Source organism: Mus pahari, chromosome 4 (assembly GCF_900095145.1).
Source record: "Mus pahari chromosome 4, PAHARI_EIJ_v1.1, whole genome shotgun sequence".
Classification (NCBI taxonomy): domain Eukaryota; kingdom Metazoa; phylum Chordata; class Mammalia; order Rodentia; family Muridae; genus Mus; species Mus pahari.
Genome location: NC_034593.1, coordinates 144,971,825 through 144,997,359, shown reverse-complemented (window position 1 = coordinate 144,997,359; position 25,535 = coordinate 144,971,825). Strand labels below are relative to the sequence as shown.

Sequence of the window (25,535 nt, the reverse complement as noted above, 5' to 3'; positions counted from 1 at the left end):
TTCAACCTGACACGTTGAAATATAAAAATGTTGGACAATTCTCAGAAGGTTATGGGTTCTTTGCAATTCTAGGTTAAGGCTACAGATAGAATATGGACACTGGCAAAGGGATTATTGAGCTTTGTCACTGAAATCTTCCATTATTAAACTGTCATTTTACAACTAACACTTACCTTTTGGGAAAATTGAAAGCACTCCTCTGACATTTTCTTGAGGGTTTGCTATTTTCCCAATGACCAAACTAAAATGAGAATAGGAAAAAATTCCTCATGCTGTGTTCTATTCCCTGGAACCTCATTGGGTTTTGTTGTTGTTTTGTTTTGTTATTTTGTGTTTTTTGTTACAACTTAAAGCAAGAAGGTATTGATGTTGTTGTTTTAAATCAAAAAGTTTAACTTAGCATACCCACGATTCTACTCAGCTACTGTCTCCTGCCACTGAAATAACTCATGCCTACCAGTCAGCATTTTCATTAGTTGAATGCTATAAAAAAAAAAAAAAAAAAAAAAAAAAGTACACAACTGGATAATTCAAAGCAAATTTGTAGCTCTAGGAACAAAGATTCTTTTCCTGTTCTCCAGGCTCTTCCCTATTAACAGACATGCCATGGTATTAAATTCAGCGTTTGTGAACCTTCTTTGCTATGTTACTATCCAATTTTAACTAGGGATAAAATTATATATGCAATAATTTTTATCTAAGTTATAAAAATGTGTAGTACTGTTGAGGTACAAATACTTTTTGAAATTTGGAAAAGATGAAGACAGTGAAAAACATTTTAACTCTTAATTGAATGGTTAATTAAAATATGAAAAGCATAAAAAAGAGTAAGTGTTCCCAGATTAAGTTTGAGTGTATTGAAAAATGGGAGAATTCAAGCTAGAGAGCTGACTTAATGGTCAGAGTTGGTTGTGCAAGCACACAGACCTGAATTGGGATCCTCAACACCCATATAAAAATTGGGTGTAGCATTACACACCTGCCATCCTACACTGGGAAACAGAAACAAGAGTTTGCTAACCAACAGTATAGCTGAATTGGTGTGCATTAGGTTCAATGAGAGACCAAGCCTCAAATAGTAAGGTGGAGAGCTATTGAGGAAGACACCTAATATCATCCTCTGGGCCTCCACATACACAGACATACACACTCAGGTATACACATGTACACACACACACACACACATGAACATATACACACATATTCATGTACACATGCACATACACACACACATGCACACAAGACTCACATGTGTACATGCCCATATGTGCACACATTCGTGCACGCACGCGCACGCACACACGCACGCACGCACACACACACACACACACACACACACACACACACACACAGAGAAACTTATGGATTCTACTACATATACATTGTGACGCAGACCAATTAACTGACTCCAAATCCAATGCATCTCATTCTTCAAGGAAATAGTTATGTAACTGTCAGTTATTGGGTGACAGAGATTTATTCCAAATTTCATTGATTTTGTGTTTACTTTAGTCTTAATCCTCAGAGGCATATGGACCAACCTCTCCCTAAATTAAGAATGAAAATGATTCAAGTAGTACAATTTGCTGTTCAGTATCAAGAAAGCCAAGGACCATAAACACTTGTTAGAAGGAAAAATATACATTTTGTGACAGCAGTAACCAGCTGGGCTCTGAAATCCCAACAGACTACTTACGTTTTAAGTGAAGCTTAATGTCTTGCTGGATGACCCTTAGCTAGAATACCACAGGCTTTCTCTGTGACTAGTGTTGCTAGACTTTAGTCCTAAAACATGGGCTCATTGCACTTGGTTAAAAACCAATGTGCCAATAATGCAAACACTAGCATTTACTAATAGATTGTTTTAGTTTAAAGAATATATAAATCAACTATTTTTCAGTAGGTCAAAATAAGATTAAATAGTGCCATAAGTGTTCACTTCTATTTTGCAAGATTAAAATGTCTGACGTGGAGCTGAAGAGACAGCTCAGTGGTTAAGAGCCTTGCTGCTCTTACAAAGAACCTGAGTTTGGTTCCTATCACCCATGTCAAGAAGTGCCTAACCACCTAAAACACCATTTCCAGGGGTCCAATGTCCTCTTTTGGCCTCCACAAGCTCATATATATATATATATATATGACATATATTCACAAAGACACATATACATACATGAAAATAAAAATCATTTTAAAAAATATACCGGCGAGTTATGCCAGTACTAGTGTCAACTAAGTGCAACCTCAACTAGGAACCCGTACAAACAAATGGGGGCCACGAGGTTGGGGCATGGCTCTGCCACAGAAGGCTTGCCCAGCATGTACTAGGACCGGAGTTCTATCTCTAGCACAGCAAGACCCCAATGACAAAACCCAGAACAATGCAGTAGAACTGAACTGCTGTGTTGTAAGTACATCTGACTGCTCTGACTCAGTAGGACATTATGATCACACACAAGCAAGGAAATAGTGAGTGTGTGATAAAAACTCGTCAAAGCCATTTCACTCTGGATCTCATCGTCTTGTTGCTGTGTTCCTTGGCCCTGTAATTACAATGGTGCAGAGCGGGTAGGCTGTTTGCATTGACTGACCTCTTTCATTCTTGTGTTTTCAGGCAAATGGACACAGTTTTGTGCATATGGAACATGAAAAGGCTGTTTTACTACTGAAGAGCTTCCAGAACACAGTAGACCTAGTTATTCAACGTGAGCTCGCTGTCTAAATGTTTTTATAAATAGTGAAGATATGTCAGGCCAGAGCTAATGTTTAAAAATAAATTTATACATAGAAACAAATTTTGCCAGTTGCTGGACCAATGGCAAACATCAGTGCCAGGTGTATAATAGTGTATGTTAGCCTTCCACCCTGAAAAGATGTTACTTATAAACATGGTGTTTGCGCGCGGTTCTGTATCAGTTCCAGCGGCAGCCTCTGGCTGTGCATTGGTGCGCTTTTGTTTCTGTTTTTGTTTTTTAATCAAATAAGTTGTCTTCTCAAAGTGGATTTCCTATAATTTCGGAGCACGGAAGCACACACAAGCTCTTTACAAATTCTGCTCTCCATCAGAAATACTGCCTCAAAAATTGTACATAAAGAGTTGTAATCCCCATAAAGTATTTCTAGCACAAGGTATATGTTGGCATATATACAAAAAAGAATATAGAAAAACGATATTTTCGTAAACATCTTGGATTGAGAAAGAAAATATATCTTAAAATAAGACTTTACTATATTGAATCTTTTTCAATAAAAATTACATGATTACGCCTTATGGAAGCAACTGTACATAAAGTATAAAGTATTTATATTTGGTTCCATAGCCATTTGCTAAATTCCCATAGTAGAGTGAAATGATTCATAAATTATCCATTAATCTCTGGGGCCTGAGTAAAAAACCGGAGAAGGTAAATCTGTTCAATGCCTTTAGCTAATTAAGAGGACACAAGCTGACTTCAGAGACAGAACACAGGTTGCTGCGGATCAGTCTCTTCACCAAAACCACACGCAGTGAGTGATGGGTGGCGGGAAAGGCTTAATGCTTTAATGTTCTGTTTCCTCGGGTTATGTTGACTATAAGCTGTGGCCCCTGTGATATTCCTTTACTGTAAATGTGGAACTTATCTGTGTGCTGATTTAATTAATTTGCTACTTTTAAATCATTTTAAATGAATTTTGGGAATTGATAACATTTATTATAGAGAAAGACTTGTTGGAACGCTATGATGGTTTCAAAACTTTGGTATTGAAATATGAAACTTCAGATATAATTTCTCAGAGCTGTGGTCTACTGATATCATTAATCTTAATTCCTGGATTTTTTTGTGGACAGAAATAGACAAAATGTTTTTTCTCCAAACAAAAAGTTTTAAGGAACATAAACATGAATTCAATCATACTGGAGAGTAAAACTTCCTAGTTAATGTACTTTTACAATCTGTTTTCCTTTGTAAAAATTCAAAATTTGTCTTACAATCCTTTAAAATATTTCTTTTTATATTAGTCTTCAATTTGACTAAAATATTAATTTGAAATTTTAGATCAACTTTCCATAATTGGTTTATAAATTCCCTCATATATCTACATCACTTTTTTATACAATAAATTTATCTCATATAGTAGTGTTTAAATAGTCTATAGAATTTTACAATAAAATCACATGTGGATGTCACCAGAGCTCTGAGGATAATATTTGTAAGTTTGTTTTATGAGGACATTGAAAATATTGTATTTTTGTAGGATCTATTAAAAATGAGTGCCACTTATTAGAAGTACAGTGGTTTTTTTGGCATAGAATTTGTCAGAGAAAAATGTTACTTCATTTACCAAGCAATGCACTATCTCTGGTCTTGATTTATGCCAGGGTGACACAATACCATAGTCTTATAGACTTGGACAATTAGCTGCTGATTCTAGATTGACCTTTTTACACAGAAGCAGCCATTATGTGCATTTTAATATATTGAGAGCATTTAATGAGAAGTGTTTTTCAAAGCCTAACTTTCTGTGTCAAAAACTCACAGCACATCACTATAACAGATGTTCTGGGCTCAGCCTTAGTTAAGAGAAGCAAGACAAGCTCAGAGCAAGACAACACTCAGAAAGCAGCCATTAGGGCTACACAGTCTTCTACAGGAGAGGCAGAAGGCAGCCAGATAGAGGGCTCCCCAGGAAATTTCTTGTGTCAGAGCATCAAATGCTCCTGAAGCCTTCAGCTGAGAGGATGGGGCTCCCTCCTTGATAGACAGTATTGCACGAAGCCTTGCTTTAACACTTCCTTCTCTGAGGTAGGTCCAGCCATGACGAAAGGAAAAAGAGGGCTTGCTGGCCTCTTGGGAAAGTGTGGATATAGTCAATGCTACACACTGATAGGCAAATAGATGGTCACACAGAGGGGTATCTTCTGTTTTAGGTTAACTCAATGGAATCACTAATCAGTTGGGGGGGGGGCTTCTCATTGATTTTAAAGGCAACCCGAGCCAATAATTTGTTGATCTAGAGGTATTGACTTTTTGTTTTTGAGTAACTAATTTGCTGCCTGAAACTAAAATCCGGTTCATGTTAACATCAAACATAGAAGTCAAGAGTATGCCGTAAAAAGGAAAGAAAGAAAAAGAAAAATCTCCAACAAGACAAAGAAGTCGAACTCCCCAGTGGCATCATAAAATTTCTACCTCTTGATAGGTCCTCGATCTTCCTGCGGAAGAAGCTGCTTATAGACATGGATCGATAAGGCAATATGGAGTAGGTTGGAGACATTAGAGGTAGAAAGAACAAATACTGACAATTAGTAGCCAACATCTGTGTGGGTTGCAAGATAAATAGTCATAAAGGGGCAATTTTTTTAAATGAGTCACAAGGCAGACAGTATTTTGTCATAGGCAACACAGACCCTCAAAACACATGTCATGCTGACTTGAAGCTTGAAAAATTATCTTAGGCTTTGCCTTGGAATGCTGCTTCCATAGACAAAACTTCTGCATCAGGGGTGTGGACTAGCACTGCCTTGTGTTCAGAGATGAGTCCATGCAAAACATTGTTGCCACTCTCTCTTAAAAAGTGGGAATGAGCTACTTTTTACCATGTGTGTGAGGTAAAGAGAGAGGATAGAAGTTAGGAGTTTGATTTACACATTCAAGTATCAAGAGAAAAGTTTCTGAATTTTCCAAAGTATTAGATGGAAAAACCCAGAAACGCTTAATTTTTAGTCCCCAAACCTGTCTAGAGTGCTAACCACAGTGTAAACGTTTGGAAAACAGTGTTCTTCTCAGTTCTTCTTCACACTGGGTCTGAGTTGTCATCATCATTTTCTGCTTCTCATTAGCAGGAAGATCTAGTATATTTATTCCAGTGAACACATTTCTATGGAGAGGAAGAATATGACCTAATCAGATCAAAATTCATATTGGTATCAGACTGCTATTTGAACCATTCATAACATACCTGACTAATCCATGAAATGGCAACTCAACTGCAGATTCCCTGGAACACTAGATCAGCAAAAAGTAACAAGTTAGGAAAATAATGAAGTCTAGTCAGCTAAGATGGCTGTTTAGTACAAGACACCCAGGTTGAAAGGCCAGGCAAAATCCTGTGGCAGAAATGTTCATCTTTCCACAGCTTAACCAAATGTTCAAATGCCAGTCAGTGATGTAGCCATATCCATCTCATGGGTGTAACTTCTTGACCCAGTTAGGACTTTGGTGAATTTTCTAGATTTAAGACTACTTTCGCAAACTTTTTTCCTAGCAAACCTAGGAGAGGCACTCTTCCCTTACTTGGAGCATTAGCCTGGCTTCTCCTGAAAACATGCTATGTCAATCAAATAGAATGTGTGCTAAGGGAAATTGGGTGTGTTCTGTGGGACCCACATAGACAATGTTACAAGAAATATGAATGTTGACTCTCCTGCACATCTGTATGGCTACATTTTAGTCAACAGAATTCAGTGAGTTTCCCACAACACCTATGGTGCAAGACTAAGACAGACACAACTGTGTTTCCATCTCTGTTATGACGCATCTGGAGACATTTCTGCGTCTAGCATGTGAAGCTAGTCTCCTCTCAGAGCTGTTGTCTTTCTGTAGACTCATGCCCTACCCACCCTTGCTGTCCAGTGCAGGTGGGTGTTGTCTCCAACCCACTGAGACAAGCCTCCAGAGCTCCAGCTGCCAGATGCTTCTGCCCCAGCTTGAGAGCAGCTCTCCTAGGGAAGCATCAGTGCTTACCACGTCGCTGACAGCAGCAAACAGCTCGTGCACAAAGATGTGTGAGGGTGGCGGTGCCTTAACGAAGCCACCTTTCCACTTCTTTGCTTATTTTCACTGTTGCCTCTCCATTCTCAGTGTTAGTTTTGGCCATACTGGGAGACATTCTCTGAGCTGCTTTTATGCATATTGGGGTACCCTTTAGTCCTCCCAACCTTTAACACTGTGAGAAAATTATCTGCAAACATTCTCCTGTGAGGACAGAAGCACCTGCCTTCCACCCTAAAGCATTCAGGAGTTTTGAAAGAATGAAGAGGAAAAACCACTTCAAAATTTTACTTTAAAACCAACAGTGGAAACAAAGGAATGTGGGTTCCTTTGTTTTTTCACTCTATGATTGTCTTGATTTTCTTAGGAGCTGATTTTTTGGGGAAATAAGGAGATATAGTTTCAACTTTGGGGACACCTTGACTCCCTGGGTTCTGCAGGCAGATTCTTTGACATCACCCTAGGTAGGGAGAAAATTTTTTAAAATGACAAACCTGGACCCAACATGTGAAAGCAGCCAGGAGATGTGGGGTATAGCCCTTTCTTCCAAAATTTCAAGACACAGTCTTGTTTTGGCACAACTTGGTTCATGATAACACCATAACAAATTAAATATTGAAAAATTTCAGGCAGCATTTATGTAGAAAATGCTAAAATCCTGTGTAGACCTGACCAAAACAGAAGTAGTAGGCCAGTCCCCAGCACATGAATTTCCAAATCTAGCATAATTTTCCCTCAAAAAAAAAAAAGGCTCTTGTTTTATCATCTAAGCTAGTACCATTTTGTTTATATGAATGGATATGAAAAGGGGGTTTAAAAGGATCATTCAAATTTCCCTCCCTTTGAAAGTTTGTTCTCTCATTTTAAACAAGTGTATTATTTGTAGTGTTGATCCACATCCCCTATTTCAAAATAAAACAATGAGCATATGGTTGAACAGACAGGCAGACATCTCTCACCTCGAGAAAACTATCTCACATAATATTGTTTTCAGCAGCAAACTCCTTCAGAATAGGGTAGCTGACCTGAGCAATGTAAGGTGTGTTATACAGTCAAGGCGTCAAGAGACATGACTTTGCAGACTGCCACAAAAACAAAGTGCAGTGATTATAAATTTTATGACAATTATCTGCTGGACACCCCTATGCATCAGGCCTGCTGGGGACACAGCACAGTCTCTCCTCTGCACAAAACATTATAACTGAGAGGAAAGAGAAGCTGCAGACAGAATGAGGTGCCTTTACCCCATGCCAGGGCTGACGGCATCAATTCTGTCTGGATTGGAACAGTACTTCAATTGGAGCTCTCTCTATATATTTCTTCCTACTGGGTCCTAGGGCCACTGGGAGGGCATTTCAAGCATTTGTTGGGACTTAAAAAGACTTTTGACAGATGGATCATGGCCGGACTGAAGATATTTCTGGACAAGGGAAATAGAACCAAGAATCTCTTGGATTTTGGAGGAAGGGTGGTCATGAAGAAAGCTGTCCCACAATGTGGCCTAGTGTTCAGCTCCATGCTCTGGCACTAGTAGATGATAACATCTTAACAGACACAGGCACAAGGGAAGGTCTTTCCTGTATCTTATCACCTCTAGAGCACACTTTCAGTGTCCAATGTTAGAACCGGCCACGCAGAGAGGCAGTGAATATCCCAGTGTAGGGGATACATCTCTAATCCCAGAACTCAGGAGGCAAAAAGCCAGTGACTATCTATGAGCTTAAGGCCAACCTGGTATACATAGTAAGTTCTAGGACAGCCAGAGTCATATAGTGAGACCCTGTCTCTTATTAATTAATTCATCAGTCAAAAAAGAAAGGCAATAAACAGGGAACAATATTTTTGCCTGTGTATTCCCCCTGTGGATTTAAGAACACTGTCATGGCCTGTTGTATGCCATTGGATTGCACATATTCACAAATCAAACTATCTGTTTTCCTTCAGGAGAGCTGAGGCCTCTGATTATAGTAGCAGCTTGTATCTTTTCTTTGCCCTACACAGACTAGGTGTTCTTTTCCTTCTGTGTGTCCCATTGATTCACCACCTCGGTACACACTGGTTCTGCTAGCAGGCTTCCTCTCCCAGACTCCTTTCCAAGTTACCAATCATGCTTGGCCTTCAGGGTCCTGCCTCAGTGAGCATGAAGCCTTTCCTAATCTTAATGGGAAATCTTCTGTGTCAGTACCACTGACATGGTGTCGCCTTCACTCTGCCTGAGACCCTGGCTGCTTGGTCTGTGCTATAGGAGAGAGAGAGAGAGAGAGAGAGAGACAGAGACAGAGACAGAGACAGAGACAGACAGAGAGAAACACACAGAGAGACAGAGAGACAGGCAGAAGCCTTCTGAACACCAACACCAGAACACAGCAACCACTCAGCCTTAGTGCTGCAAGCAGAGCAAGTGACGTATTTAACAAATATTAACTTAAGTGGGTGACTGGTGCTCAGTCTGTATACCCTTAAGTGGTGGACCTTAGATTCACTGTTCTCACTTTTGCTGGGGGTGGAGGCATCCTCTAAGCCGACTTCCCCCTCTCCTTGCCATTTCTTCTCAGACTTTCAGAACCCTTCCTTGTTCAGAAGCTAAGTTTCATTTCCTTTTTACATGTTCTGAAGTTGCCAGCACGGCCCAAAACCTTTAACAAGAGAACAGTTGTTCGGTTTGAAAACATTTTATGTATATCCTTTTAATTAGTTGAGAACTTTCTTCTGGAGAGAAGCCATGCTGTCAGAAATGTCCTAGAGACATGAAGGATGGTCTGGAACTCACAAAGCTGTGGTTTTAAGTGTCTTAGAGACCACCAAGCCCTGGACTCCATCCTGGACATAGTCCTCAAGCCCCATTGAGGTGTCTATTGAAGACTGTATGTGGTCAAGGCTGACTTCAGACCCATTTAATGTAAAGATCCATTTGCCTGTATAAATAATATGACTAGGGAGGTGTTGGCTTAAATTGTTTTTTACAATAATAAGGTGGGGCGGAGAGACAAGAACATCATAAACGAACATGAGAAATTCAGAGGAGAAATGAGGTTCCCATAGTCAACAGAGAGTTTTACTGAGCTACAACAACATTTCACCTGAATTCCTCAGTAAGGGGGCCTTTCTTACCTTTGTGTTACCACCATCCACTAATAAAACTGAGGAAGCGCCAAATTATTCTTGCTTTTCCACCAAAATGTCCTTCTTTTAGGGTTCTGGGTTCAAGCTTGAGATACATGCTATCCTTACAATCATTTGAACATGGCCACAAAACTTTTTTTTTTTTTTGAGGCGCATGCAGTTACAAAGCGTTACCACTAGGTGGAGAGCATCTTCCTAGAGTTGATGTAAGAGTCAGCCGGTTCTTGTAGCTGATGGAGTTGTTAGTAATAATAGCCCTTTCCATGCTCTTTATGATAATTATGCTCTAAGAGTAAATGACGCCAGTGGATTCTGTATCTTTCTGTACTAAAATGTTCAGGTTGAATCAACTTTCCAGAGTGCATCTCTCTCTCAGCCTTGGACCAGAGTGTGCTGTGATTCTGATCTTTCTAAACTGTTCAGCAAGCACATCCTCCAGTTTCGTAGCTTTCTTGAGTCTTCTAAATACTTTGTGCTGATCTCCCTTATTTGATCCACAATTCCCTTCAGTTGGTGTGGCAATATATTTGCTTTAAATCGTCATTATTTACTTTGTAAATCATCTCTCCAAAAGTTAAGCATCAGGAATCAAGTTTACCTGAATGACCTCTCTTAATGAAATACTAATCAGGGTCCTGCCTAAATGTACATTTCTGGCTGACATCTGGTAGTAACTCCTCTGTAAACTCACTTTTCACTTTATTCATGTGCACAAGTAATTAGCCTATCCTAAATGGAGTTTGTTGCATAGAGAATGCTTTTTTAAAAAAGCATCTCATAAAGTTAGAATTGGGTTTCAAGAACCCAATTCCCAGCCTCTTTCAATCAGAAGATCCATATATTGCAAGCACAGACTCTTGGCTGCCTTCATGGTACACTGTGGTTCTGAGATATTTAGAATTACAGGGCCTTTTATGGCTGGGTCCTGATGGAGGAAGCCACATCTAAGCTAAGGATGTCTTCACTGTAAACTCTGCCTCAGCGAGCTTTTCCCTTGCTGATCTCATCAGAACCATCCCCATTTGAGCTTCAGACTCCCCTCTGCCAACACTTAATCGTCTCCTCTTTCAGCAAAAGTAAACAGAGGACAGAATGTTCTTCCCTGGAGCTTATTAAAACTTTAAATCCAGGTGTTATTCTCCAAAGGAAGCTGCTTTCTTCTGGCCACCAGGTCACCAGCTCCTGTAGTGAGCTCTGAGCGGATTCTAGTCAGCCTCTTCAGGGGGCTAGGACTAATCGCTGTGACCTCAATCAAGCCTGCTGGTTTTATGATACCAAGAAGGCTCACCAGGTGAACTTCTGCTCCTTTTAGGAGGCTAAGCATCCCCCAGCCACCTTGGGCTTGAGCAGTGTTACCTGCCAGCAAGCACAACAGTGCCGACCACTGGTCTCTTCTTTTGGAAAACATTTGACTTTTGACTTGCTTTCTTCTCTATTTCATCATTATCCTCCTTTCAGACTTTCATGAACTCCTAAAAAATTTGGTTGTAGAACTAAACAAGAGAATGAGAACTGGGAAGAACCTTGGATCAATGCTGAGAGGCTGCCTGGATACTCTTCTGTGCTCCACAGTACTGACAAATATTCTTTGTGGCTCTGGTACTGTACTGTCACTCAAATTTTGGTACAAACCATTGAAGTATTTGTTGCTTGTTTTTATTGGTCTACATAGTAATCTTAGTGTTGTATTTCTGGAATAGTCTCTCAATTAGCACATTCTCCCTTGTCCTGAGATCACCATGCTCTTCAAGATTAAGGCTCTTGCTTCCTTGCCTGCCAACTCTGATCCAAAGAAAACACCCTTTTCTACTCTGCAGTATGAAGGGCTCAGGGCTGTGTTTTTAGCTGTTCAGAATGTTAGAGTTATTCATGTTGGTTAGTGGAGTTAGCCTTCAGTGTGGAAAGAGAAGACTGCAAGAAAAACTGGCACTAACTTAAGTGGCCTCTGACACCTTCCCTAACCCTGTCCCAGTTTGTCACATTCTACAATAAATGAGTGAGTGATCATGATCAGCAAAACTGGTTTCTTTCTTCTTTCTTTCTTTCTTTCTTTCTTTCTTTCTTTCTTTCTTTCTTTCTTTCTTTCTTTCTTTCTTTCTTTCTCTTTCTTTCTTTCTTTTTCTTTCTTTCTTTCCCTTCCTTCCTTTCTTTCTTTCTTTCTTTTTTCTTCTTTCTTTCTTTCTTTCTTTCTTTCTTTCTTCTTTCTTTCTTTCTTTCTTTCTTTCTTTCTTTCTTTCTTTCTTTCCCTTCCTTCCTTCCTTTCTTTCTTTTTTCTTCTTTCTTTCTTTCTTTCTTTCTTTCTTTCTTTCTTTCTTTCTTTCTTTCTTTCTTTCTGTGTGTTTGTTATAGCAGAATTTGATACATGAGAAAATCATTGGCAGCTGGCAGGTCCCAGCTTCTCCCAAACTCCATGTAACCTGTTCCCAGTCACCCATCTTAACCAGTGTTCCTCATGTTTTAAACTAGCTAGCAAACACGTTTGCACAGCCTTATTGTGGGAACATTCAACTTGGCAATAAGTATTTTGCACTTGATAGACTCTCAAAGATTCCTTCTGACCAAGAGAGACTCCAGCAAGCACCAGGGTGCTTAATACAATTGCAGATACTGTTGCCCAAACTGCACATCTCTGTGCTTGCCTCCCAACACAAGTCAAATATGGGAGCCAACCCCCACCAACTACATATATACACTCAAGAGCACCTCTGTCCTTTTTGGTATTAGTATTTCTTTCTTTTTTTTTTTTTTATTTCCATGCATCTCTTCAAAATCTGGGCCTCTGGATCTATAGCCCTGGATCGTCATAAATATCTCAAAATAAGAAAGCATGACTTCAGCTTTCTTTTTAAAATTATTTTAATAAATACCCCAACATGTTCACCTATACCAATGTATAGACCTTATTTTTATTTATTTATTATTTATTTATGTATTTGTTAGAGTGCTCTCACACCTGTAGTTTGAATATATGTAGTTCAGGGACTGTTGTTTCTAGGCATTCTACCTAGGAGTTTGTGCCTGTGGAACACGTAGATGTCCCACCCCTGAGCTACACCCCAACCCAAACAGAAGTACTGATGGGACTGTTTCCAGAGTTCTAGCCTGTGGTATTAATACTTTAAAAAAAAAAACTAGTAATGATTTTTTAAACCTTTCCTTTTCTGGTTGCCCTTGCAATTAAATTAAATAAAAAGAGGCATATGTTCAAAGTTTTACTGTGGGAACAGTTAGACATACAACTAAGTCCCAACCTTTCCTGTCAAGAAACAGTCAAGTGGGGAGACAGATGCTTAAGTCTACAAACTGCTGTCTTCGAGAAATGTGAGCGCAGAGACCACACACTCATGGTCTACCTCACTCCCACACAGCAGCAAAGGATTCCCTTCAGCTTTACTGATTCACACTGTGGACACAGAACATTCCAGAAGGCCCGCTCCTGCTTCTCACCTGTGTTTATTGTCCAGAAAGGACAAGTCTTTGGAGACAGAGGAGGCAGTATCATCCAGGATGAGTTATTAGGCCTGGCTTTGCCATTCCTTAATTTAGCCCTTCTGGGAGGCTGCCCTCAAGGAACAAAGCCAGAGAGAATGTAGAAATAGGACTTCTCAAGGTTGGAAAGCCAGGGCCTATTGCTCCAACCTATGTCCTTTGTACAGAAAATAAGATCCCCGAGAGGCCAACAGAAATGCAATTTAAACTGCACCTAAGATAATAAAATTGGATGAAAAGTAAAAAGAAAAAAAAAAAAACAGATTTCCTGGAACTAGGTTTCCTGTAAACACCTTGTGGGTACCTCATAAGCAGCCGAGATTATTAGTGTTTGGTCCTAGTGACCATTTCAGCTGCCTTATCCACATTAGCTGCTAAGAAGTGATAACGCCCCAAGTTCCCATATAAAGTCTCTCCTGCTACTGTATTACATGGCAAGGAGAACGGGGGTTTTTGTTTGCTTGTTTTTTTACTTCCTTGAGGTTAAAACTAGAGTCCCACCCCCACCCCACATTAGTCTACAGTTGGGGCAGCAGTAATAAATTAGGATGCATTCAGGTGTGATCGCACAGCTACCCTTGATGGTAAAGACCTACAGTGATTTAGTGTATCTGTGCATTAAATTAGAAAATATTTAGCAGAAACATGTAGCATTTGAAAATGAGATTGTGCACTTGGGAGGCAGAAGCAGGTGGATATCGGAGTTCAAGACCAACGTGGTCTACAGAGTAAGTTCCAGGATAGCCAGGGCTATACAGAGAAACCCTGTCTCAAGAGCTCTAAGAAAATAAAAAATTAAAAAGATGAGATTGCATTTTGAAATACTTTTGAAGTATTTCCTGACCTCCAGGTAGCACTTTAAGCATGCTAGATATCTAGGTTGGGAGGCACTGAAGCACACCCCACAGCTATGTTGGCCTGTAATGGAAAGTCCACTTGTAAAAGTTGATAGTCCCTGCTCCACAGACGCTGTCGTTTCTTAAGCCAATCTTTACAATCCCCAAATGTTTGGGGCAGTGAAAAGCAGTAAATATAGTTTGTTAAGTAAAAACAGACTGTTTTTTTTTAAATGGTATTCTTTTACATGGCAAATAAAAAAAAAACCTTGCAAGCTGTGTCTGTCACACGAAGACACCAGATACCACAGAGAAGCACTTAAATCACCACCAAAGAAATGGAGAGAATAAATCAAATGTTTGAAAAAAATGGAGAACAGCCTTGGGAAATGGCTCAGTATGTAAAGAATTGACCACACAACTCTGAGGGCCCGAGTCAGGACCCTCAGAACACATATAAATCTGGGCAGGCATAACAGCCTCCTGCCATCCCTTGTCTCAGAATGTGAAGACAAGTGACACTCTGCCCCCACCCCCTGCAACAGGGCAAGCTGGCTAGCTGAATTAGCTCTGGCTTCAAATGGAAGGCCCTGCTCCCATATATAAAGTGGAGAGATATTAAGGAAGATATTTGACAATAACTTTAGGCCTCCACAGGTATGTGCACCCATGTACATACACACACAAAGACACACATGCAAAATAAAGTGGACTAGAATCTTAGTTCTTAGCACCTTACTAGAGTTCTTACAGTGTGGAACTCTTGTCTTATAGAATGAATGTGGTAACATTCCTATTTACAGGAGATGGGTGGCCTCTCAGAGGGGCTCAAGTTTACCTTCAAGAGAAGGCCAGTTAGACTTTGAAGTTAGTCACTATTCAGTTTAATCCTTGACAGATAGTCTTCTTCTCAATATGAATTAATGATTTTAGACACAATATATATATATATATATATATATATATATATATATATATATATATATATATATTGAAGCAGCAATCTATTCATTATGCCAACTTTATAGCTACTTCTGAAGACCTCATTTTGTGCTTGCCTCTCAGAGAGAGATATGCCTACTACCTACCTACTGCCTTCAGTAACAGCAGAGCTCCATGGGGCTGTCCTTCATTACATTACTCAATCCTGACCTTCATTGTGGTATTCATATAAAGAAATTTAGTCTGCATACACGAGGTTTTGTGTTCCAACTTGCTTAATCCTGAGTGTCCAGGTCCCTCATAGAGTCCAGAGGTCTCCAAAGGACTCTGAACATTGCCAAAGGCTTCGGTGAGGGAGTCTAACAGGTCAGGAAGTCACTGCTAAATCAAGGCTTCTAGAGAAACGGCTTGCAGGGTGCAGCTTCAGTCAGATTATTTGCTGCTAGACACTGAGGCTCACAGCTTAGTGTGACTTAGTTCCAACTGTCCAGACTCCATGTCTGGTAGACATAATGTTCAGTTTTGTCATGTGTATTTGAAAGGTCACCATGTGAGGGTGAATGAAAGCCATCATTGTGATTTGGAAATCAGCTCTCAGAAGCAGTTGAGTGACCGCCCTTGGACTTTCTGCATGTCACAGTGCATTTTAGGATCTGTCATAGGCTTGTGAAAGTAGCTTTTTGGGAAACTGGGCAGATAAGAGGGGTGGCTCACAGGAGCACAAATGCAGACCCACAACCCATATCAGAGTTGAAACTGCTAGATCCTCACTGCCAACTTCCCAGCTGGCTGGCTTAAAGATGACAACAGCTCAGGGCACCTTTGAGCATAAGTGAAGAAAATTAAATCCCCATTTCCCTGAAAGACTAAATTCTCAGGTGGTTGCCTGACAGGGGGAAGGGGGAGATTTTTAAATCATGGCCTTTGTTGATGTTCTCTGACTTTTTCTTGGGAGGCTGCTTCAAGCAATAACGTGAGTTATGAGGTAATCCTGTCAAGTGGTATGCTGGGCTTTTAAGTCTTGTGCAGGTTGCCTGCTTACCCACACAGTTCACATAGGGGCTGAAAAGCTTAGCTTATCAGGGATGGAACTAGGTTTTACAGATTTCCTTTAACCAAATAGGCTTGCTACTTTTTCCTTTCTTCCTGCATCTGCCAAGTCATTCTGACCATTTCCATTGATCTCACCAGATGAGTAACACTTTAAATTCCAAAGGCTTAAACAGCAATGTAGAAATCAACTCCTTATCATTCTTTTCCAATTTAATTCTTCACTCTTTGTCCTATTTTCATCTTCTTGCATTAGTTCCCATGACAATGTGTCTGCTGGCAGAGAAAATTTAACTCTTTTAGTGTTGATTACAATGTAAAATCCTTTTTAGGCAAGTGCCACAAAAACAGGCAGAGACTGGAATTCTCTTGCTAATATGTTTTCTTATCTCTTATATTGATTTCCCTTCCTATCCCCAAGCAAAGCTCTCACAGAAAAACATGTAGAGGTCTTTGAGGCAGCTACAGCTTCAAGGATTTAACCTTTGACTTCTCACGGCTTTCCCGTTCCAAGTGTCAAAAACATGAATGCATCTATCAGGGATGTACAGAAGACAACTTTCAATTTTTATCAGAAATGCCCAGTGTATCTAAGGAAATACACATGTCCTAAAATGAGCCTCAAGTCAGGGTCTAATGGCAAGATGAGAGGCACTTAAGCAGATTTCCTCCCAGTAAGTAAATGGCAAAGAGGTCAAGCAAGCTCTAAGCTCTTGAAAGAAGCAGCCAAGACTCAGGTGAAAAGCAGATGTCGTGGCTACCTGTATGGGTGAGGGGGCACTTCAGGCAGTTTGTGATCAAGTATGAAAAAGCAAGCAACTGCATCAGGCTTGATGATGTATGCCTATGATTCCAGTAACAGAAGGTCAAAGGCAGGAGGATTACAAGTTTGAGGCCAGTCTGGGCTACATGGGAAGATCTTACAAGGATGCAAGGTGCTAGGTTCAATTCCTAGGACCTAAAAGGCCTACTAAAGCCTTTAGAAATGCTTTAGAAATGGAATGTAGGGATAAAGGGAAAAGGACTATGCAGAAAGCCCAAGCCCAAGATGAAATGTTTGTTTCAAACTTTAGGTTCCATCATAGCTTGACATTGGCAGCTCCTTCTACTGCTTCAGTATCCAGAAGCAACAGGTCTACTGTCAGAAATTGAACAGGACTTACCCAAATATGTGTAGGATTTTTTTTTTTTTTTAAAGAAAAACTGATGAATTCAGGGGAATGAAATAGATAATAAAATGTGGTTATCTTAAGTATAGTTAGGAAAAAACGATCAAATGTAAATGATCTTGCTTAGTCTAACGAGACACTTAAGCACTAAGCTGCTTGTATTGTATAAATGTATTTTTGGCTGTTCAAAGGTTATTTTCCTATATTAAGAAGTTTATTAAAACCTTTTATTGCAACTCAGGTTTTGTGTCTTTTAGACACATTTTTCTTTGCTAGTTTGTTTTGCACAGCTGGAGTTTTGAGGTTGAATAATGCCTGGGCATGGCAGTCAGCTAAACTGCCTGATAGCTAGACTAAGGAAGGTACTTGACACACGGACAAACCACATTGTTTCATAGCTCTCCATGCCTCTACTAAATACAGTTAGCCGGGAAATCTCAGATGATTTTGTTTTTGAAAAGTCTCTGGAAAAACCAAGACGAATCTCTCAGGCAGATAAAGAACTTCCCGTATTTGCCGAAACGTACTATTGAAATAAATATTATTTTCGATACTTGTTTTTCCACTCAGAGGGCACGCACTGGTCTCAGACCAGGGAGAGGACATTTGGCTTAGATCAGAACTGCTGAGTGCTGTGTAACTCAGGAAGTTTTGTTTTGATGTCAGTGTCAACAGACTGCAAGGAATGGTCCATATTCCTGCTCCAACAATTAGATATTTCCTTTGCTTCCCTCCTCTGAAAAGCAAGCCTTACTGTGATATGTTTGGAATAAAGACAAAGGTAATTGACAGGCAAACTGCACTTTTGTTGGAAGAGCCAGTTAAGTTCTCTTTGTATTCAGCGAATGTGAGGGACTGAAGGCAGATTGAGAATGTAAAACTGTTTATACATGAAGGAAGGGACACTGTCCAGGGCTGGCAGGAAGCCAGAGGTAGATCTATTGAACTTCAAAAGGTAAGGTTATTGCAAGGTCACTACAGGTTATAGCAAAAAGCAGAATTTTCTTTCCTACTTACAGCTATGAAAGGGCACCTCACTGTCGGCTATGTATGAGAAACTCATACTGCAGTTTCATTCTTTTCAGGAAAGAAATATTAAGCATCAGAAAAGTAATTCTGATGGAAGGCAATGGTGGGGTTCCAAGAGGTTTGTAAAGAATTATACAAACACACTACAGACTTTTTTAAACATTCATGAAATTTATTTTTCACTTTCAAAACTATCAGATTGATGATTTTTTTGCCCTCAATAATTTATGAGATGTATTTTATTATTCTGTAAATGTTTTATGTGTCAAACACATAAAAATTTTATTTGCCAGTTAATGAAATATTCACTCTCATAAAAAGTCTTAAGAGAAATTCCTAACTGGTGACGCAGCTTTGGGTCTCTTGACCATACTCTCTGATGGGATCTGCCTTCATGACCATAAGTGCAGTACCCAGGTAACCGCAGTAATCTTCCCTCAGAACCAGAACTGGGACCTAGTTCCTAAATTTCCGATCTAGCTGATGACAGGTGGCAGGTGAGTGTTCCTTCTGTCCATCCTTTGCTGTCTATGTGGACATTCTGATGTGCGTCAGTGAGCTGAATTCTACACGCTGTATATATTGCATGCATTTCACTGCAGTCTATGGACATGCCCTTTGTAGAGCTTTTATGGAAGAACCAAGAAGCCAAGGCAGTTTAGCAAACGAGGCTCAATATTTATAAACCGGGGCCTTTTCTGTCTCTTTGCTAGCCTAGGTGGCTGTATACAAACTGGGTGGGAGGGGCAGCAAACACCTCACACATCACATTTAGATTTTCTACTTGGGTGTACTCTAGCCAATTCAAAACAAATTGCTTACTTTAATAATAAAGTTTACCATTTTATATTAAAAAAATCAAACCATGACATGTTTAATTGAACTGGCTGTATTGTAATTAATATTTTGAGATAATTGTGATTTTCAGCTTAAAATTATATATAAAAACTGTCATTTTTGTATGTGTTAAAAAAAAAACAATGTACCATGATTAACAGTACTTTTTAGTTAAACTACATATTGGTGTAAATAAAACTGAATGAAGAAACACTTACTACTTTACTAACTTAGATTGTGAATGTACTTCATGGTTTTTTGCCATATGAGACCATAACAACCTTGAAAGAAAGCTGTTTAATTTTATGTGCAAAGTCCCACTAACCTGTATTTCAACTTTGCCAAGCCAGTGACTTTGCAAGTGTGATCTGTACTTTCCAGCTGTGTCTTACGTTCTGACACTATGGGTTAAGGGTAGGGTGTAGTCTGGAAGCATCTGCAGATGCGCTTTGTACAGATAATAGCGCTGTGTGGTGTATAGCAGAGCCATTTTTAGGTTCTGTTGTACTCAATTTTTTCAGAATTTAAAAAAGTGTTTTGAATAACATAAAAGTCTATTGTATAAATAATAAAATGTCACCTTATTACATGATGTCTGGTTTACTATGGAAGCAGATTCTGAGCTTAGGAACTGTGACATGGTAAAGATATGTTTCTTTTTAAAACAAAAACACTGTACCAATACCTTAAAAATGTAACTTTTATTATGAACATAAAGCATGTATCTTTATTAGCACTGATTTTCCTAAGATCAACAACCTCAACCACCTATAAGCTCTCTACCTCCACCCTCCGCACGCTGACACATGCTTCTACTGAACTGGCTACTTTTGACTCAATCACATGATGAACCAAGATGGCTGAAAAGCTGCATTTGATAATTTCAGTGTAAACAACAATGTTTATATTTGGATTTTTATTAAATCAAGCTTGCCTATATCTAACTCCTTTTTAGAAAATTACTGTAAAACTACCAGTCTAGTTTTAATCAGACTGTAAGGAGATTTCAGAATCAAGGTTGTGGAAATAATAAGATGTATCACGTTGGAATAAAAGACACTCAAAACATTAAAAAAAAAATTTCAAGTCAAAACCAAAACCCTAAACATAAACATGCAGTGACACTGACCACATAGCAAGTCCTATCCTGGACAATGAAAAGTTTGATTTTCTTTTAAATGCCAAAGAATAATATTTAGTAAAAGTTTGCTGACTTTACACCTTATATAGTCTTGCTCAGTTCATATAATATGGAAAATGAAAAGATACCAGGGGGAACCCAGATTTACAAAGATGGTTGCTTTTTCATTATAAAAATCATATGAAAAGTTCTTGCAGTGTCATAAAGGAATGAATTTGTAAAACCTTTAAAATCTGTTGCAGTTGACATTATAAATGTTCACATCACTTCACAAGCTGTAGACATTTAGTAGGAATGACCATAGCCCAAACAGTGACTGTCTAGTGACACCTGGAACACAGCAGTCCCTGGAGGCTGGCTCTGTCCTATCCTGAGTGACCACGCCCAGAGTAAGAAGCCAGCTGTTCTCAGGCAGGGATTCGATCTCTCAAATACTCCAGCACAGCAGCTGTGCCTTTCATTAATATGGCCGCTCGAGGAACTCGGAATGGATTTCCATCTAGCAGTAGTGTCCTAAACAGAAGAAACAGGAAAATCAAACATTTCCCATTAGTGATTTTCTTTTCATGAAATAAAACTATTGTTTTCAATTTTATAAATAAAATGTGTATTTTCTTATGTGTCTTTAAAAAGTTCAACTAAGCATGCAAACAGCTGGAATTACGACAATATCCAACAGCACAGGCTAACTATCACATGAAAGTCACATTATGGTGTTTATAGTCACTGACTCTGTTGGTTTTGTTTTAAAAGACTTATGGTGTATGTATTATTAATATTTCTAATTTAAAGAGAAATACAAATCTAGAGAGACAAAGGCCCATTCAGAATAAACAGCTGCTAAATGGTGGAGTTGTGATCTGAGTCTCCTCTCAATTTGATACAAGCACACACTAGGTAATACAATAGATTTAAGCAAGCAAGAGAGTGAACAAACTGACGTGGATCATGCCAAGAACACTGAAGTCACAGCTCACTCCACACCCCACAAGGTCCTTTCTTTTTATCTTTTTTCTGATTGTAGATTTTTTATTTTGTTTTTCATTAATTATTTATTTACATTTCAAATGTTATCTCCCTTCCTGATCCCCTTCCCCCTGCCCTTTGCCTCTAAGAGGGTGCTCCTCCACCCACTCACCTCACCCCTCTAGCATCCCCCTTCTCTGACATCAAGCCTCCATAGGACCAAGTGCATCATCCCCTCTCCACTTTACTGATGCCAGATAAGGCAATTCTCTGCTATATATGTAGTGAGAGGTGCAGACTGGCCCCTGTACACTCTGATTGGTGGTTTAGTTCCTGGGAGTACTGGTTAGTTGATATTGTTGTTCTTCCTATGGGGCTGCAATCCCCTTCAGCTCCTTCAGTCCTTCTTCAAACTCTTCCATTGGCGTTTCCATGATCAGTCTAAAAGTTGGCTGTAAGTATCTGTACCAGAAGGGCCTTTCACACATGTCCACCCATCCTCTGTGGACCTGAGGGACACATACTAAGTCCATTTCCATATTTGGAAATAAGACAATTTCAATTTACAAGTTAAGGGCTGGTTCTTTTGTTTTTAATAGGATTAGTGAAATATCTTCAATCAAAAGACTTTAATCTAAATTTTATGTAAAAAAAAAAATCAAAAGGCTCACACAACATTATAAGGTTCACCTACAATTCTTCAACTATTTCCATGTTACTTGGGAACTCTTATACACTTAATTTTCTTAGCTTCTAGAGAAAAAAAAAAGAATTGTAGTTGACTCTCACTGTACTCTGTTATTTGTTAATCTACCCACTCTAAATCTGTCTGTAATCCCAAATCACTGGATTTACAGTTATGCTGAGAATAGGAAAAAATTTCTGTCATTCAAGACTTCATTCCTGTGAAGTCTGATAGAGCATCTGCAATCACACTGCAACCAGGTGTCCTTCCTACGGCCTACTCAGTGCATAGTTTACAAGTATTTGTACTTTTTGTTTATCATTTCACTGTTCAAAATGGATCCAAATAGCCAGGGATGAAATTTTACAGCTATAACCCCACTGAGACAAACAGCCAAAAAATAGCATGCTGCTTTCAAGAATAAAGTATCTTCCAGCTGAAATCTCAAGCCCTCACCCCTCTTTCTATTTGTTTAACCAGCACTTAATTAGGTGCTTAGGGGGACTGAAGCTTTAATACAACTAATTTCTGAATTAATAAAAAAAGTAGAACAGATGGGTCCAAAAGAACAGTAGCAGTAATTCTGTGTAAAGAGGAGGAAGGCTTCCAAGGGGATACTAAGATGGTCCCTACTGAGAGCAGGGTAAGGGCTGATGGAGAAACACGTGGAGAAAGACCATAAGGACTGGGTTTCCAAAGTGGGTGCCCTGTAGTGTGACCTCAGAAATCCCAGGCAAAGCTAAGGAGGGTCAGACCTTCCTGCTCCTCTCCCCAGGGCAATTCTGGATAAGCATATACCAAGAGAATAATATTATGAGAAATGGTGCTTATGCATACATAATGCTATATATATAAAAGCCAGAAAACATCTGGTGAAATTTAAAAGGAAAAATTAGGTGTTTGCTTAACTATAATTGTTACAAGGTATTAAATCTGTTATTTCAATTTCCTATAAGAAAAAAGCAATCAACAAATCAATTGGAAACCCCCCAGTAAGGAAGTTACCGTAGCTGCACACAGTTCCCAAGCTCTGGGGGAATCTGCAAAAGGTCATTGTTTTGAAGGTCTAAAGTATTCAGGTTTTCCATCAGCTTCATCTTCTGAGGGTCCACAGAGCCAACCTGATTGTTGCTGATCAGAACCGCTTCCAGTGTGGAGATTCCATACAGAACTGCAGGAAACACTTTGAACCTGTAACGATGTGAACACAACAACTCCATGTAATGGGCAAGAGTCACATCACCCTTAAAAATGGATGATTCTATTTAAGTGTGCTTTAAGTTCTATATTCAAAATTTCCTTTTTTTTTTTCAAAAACAATTTTTTATTAGATATTTTCTTCATTTACATTTCAAATGCTATCCCATAAGTCCCCTATTCCCTCCCCCCACCCTGCTCCCCAACTCACTCACTCCCGCTTCCTGGCCCTGGCATTCCCCTGTACTGGGGCATATGATCTTCGTTAGACCAAGGGCCTCTCCTCCCACTGATGGTCAACTAGGTCATCCTCTGCTACATATGCAGCTAGAGACATAAGCTCTAGGGGTACTGGTTAGTTCATACTGTTGTTCCACCTATAGGGTTGCAGACCCCTTCAGCTCCTTGGGTACTTTCTCTCACTCCTCCGTTAGAGACTGATTTTAGAACACATACTCAGCAGACATAGAAGATACTATTGATTATAAGAATCAAAATGAGCAAAAGCTGAGGCAAAGCTCCCCACTGATGGACAACATATCTTGGGGTGTCTACAGGCCACCCTCAGGAAGTTACTCTTTCTTGATCTAATTTTGTTTAGGCTTCTAGAACAAGGGCATTTTGCATTCTTTCAAAAGTTCCTGACTATCACAGACACCAGCTTCATTGTCCAAACCAACCCATCAGCTGCCAAAGACAGGTGTGCCTGGCTAACATCTGTTTACCTCAAGGCATCTCTCTCCACTACAACCATCCCAATTAGTCAGATGTTTATCTTTCTTCTAGACTATGGGTTTCTTGCGGTGGTAAAACAAACAAATCAGTTAAGCACCAATCATGAGAATTCTAAGCAACACTACATTCAAGTAGAATCTAAATGAAAATAAAATCTGCTAGTAAAATATGGTAAGAATGAAGGCTCCTGGGGGCTGGTGAGATGGCTCAACGGGTAAGAGCACCCGACTGCTCTTCCAAAGGTGCAGAGTTCAAATCCCAGCAACCACATGGTGGCTCACAACCATCAGTAACAAGATCTGATGCCCTCTTCTGGAGTGTCTGAAGTCAGCTACAGTGTACTTACATATAATAAATAAATAAATCTAAAAAAAAAAAAAAGAATGAAGGCTCCTGATCTATCTGGCTCCCAGATGTCTCCTTACCTGTTAAAGGAAAGATTGATCGTTTGGAGTTTTGTCAGTGATGACATCTCTTCAGGCAAAGAACTTAAAAAATTATTCCTAAGTTGAAAATCAAAACACAATTTTTAAAGTTTGAAAACCTTTACTAGTTTAAATCCCAGGAAGAATAAAAAACACATAAATATGTTTGTCAATTCTTATTAATCTGATCTCCTTAGGATGACCCTAGGAAGTGGGGTTGGTAGTAGTTAATGACACAAGTTTTCTGCAGCCTTTTCTTTCTATGCACAATGACTATGTACACACTCTGTTGCACAGTGACTGGCTGTGCACTCTGTGTTACACAACGACTGGCTGTGCATGCTATGTTGCATAATGACTGACTGTACACACTCTGTTGCACAGTGAATGACTATACACACTATGCTGCACAATGACTGGCTGTACACACTGTGTTGCACAATGACTGTACACACTATGTTGCACAATGACTGGCTATGCATGCTTTGTTGCACAATGACTGGCTGTACACACTACGTTGCACAATGCCTGGCTGTGTATGCTATGTTGTACAATAACTGGCTGTTCACGCTATGTTGTACAATGGCTGTTCACGCTATGTTCCACACCTGTCCTACTCTTTTTCATCAGTCTTTCTGCTGTGACAGAAAGCATGATTTAATTCTTCTATTAGAGATTTAAGGGACAGTTACACAAAGAGACACATACACAAATCTTGGGACAAAAAGGAGGAGAAAAAAAAAAAAAAAAAAAGAAGGAAACAGCAGCCATGAGGACCTCCCTTCTCTTTGTTCCATCAGCTTTATGCTCTGCTGCCCCAGAGAAATAAAAGCTCTATAACTAGGGCAGGCACACCCTCCTGCCTCGACTATACTTTATGCCAACTAAAAGTACTCTAGCTAACAATAGGAAGCACTAGCAAAAATGCAGGCACTAAAAACAGAGTTTACAAGTTCAATGTTAATGCTGTGACCCTGGGATGCACAGTATCACCCTATGAGCTGCTAGCTTCCCACTGAATTTGTTTAAATCTACCTTGCTATGATTTCCAAACAGCATAAGGTAGGTTCTATCTCTGCTCCAGGCAGGGCTCTTCTGCTTAACCCGTCTACTGTCCTGGCTAGGAGGAAGCCAGCTCCTCAAAGGCCTAGTGCAACTGTAG

The 25,535-nt window shown here is 39.5% G+C and overlaps 2 protein-coding genes across 16 annotated transcripts in view; one reads left to right on the top strand and one right to left on the bottom strand.

The window, feature by feature from the left end:
• Positions 1-11,918, top strand: part of Lrrc7 (leucine rich repeat containing 7) — a 444,829-nt gene extending 432,911 nt beyond the window's left edge. For 10 of the 14 annotated variants that reach the window (XM_021197140.2, XM_029537670.1, XM_029537679.1 and 7 more), the window contains one exon: positions 2,612-3,955. Coding sequence is in view for 12 of the 14 variants with exons in the window: in XM_029537670.1 (XP_029393530.1) it covers positions 2,612-2,719 (108 nt within the window). In the remaining 2 variants the exon portion in view is untranslated. Of the gene's footprint in view, positions 1-2,611 lie in introns of all 14 variants that reach the window. The other 4 variants (XM_029537669.1, XM_029537671.1, XM_021197138.2 and 1 more) reach the window with 3 other exon arrangements.
• Positions 11,919-19,906: 7,988 nt separating this feature from the next.
• Lrrc40 (leucine rich repeat containing 40) overlaps positions 19,907-25,535 on the bottom strand; it is a 31,986-nt gene continuing 26,357 nt past the window's right edge. For both annotated transcript variants that reach the window (XM_021196352.2, XM_029537853.1), the window contains 3 exons: positions 24,374-24,451; positions 23,022-23,207; positions 19,907-20,878 (listed from right to left, as the gene is read on the bottom strand). In XM_021196352.2, coding sequence (XP_021052011.1) covers positions 20,773-20,878; positions 23,022-23,207; positions 24,374-24,451 — 370 coding nt within the window. In that variant the 3' untranslated portion in view covers positions 19,907-20,772. The remainder of the gene's footprint in view (positions 20,879-23,021; positions 23,208-24,373; positions 24,452-25,535) is intronic.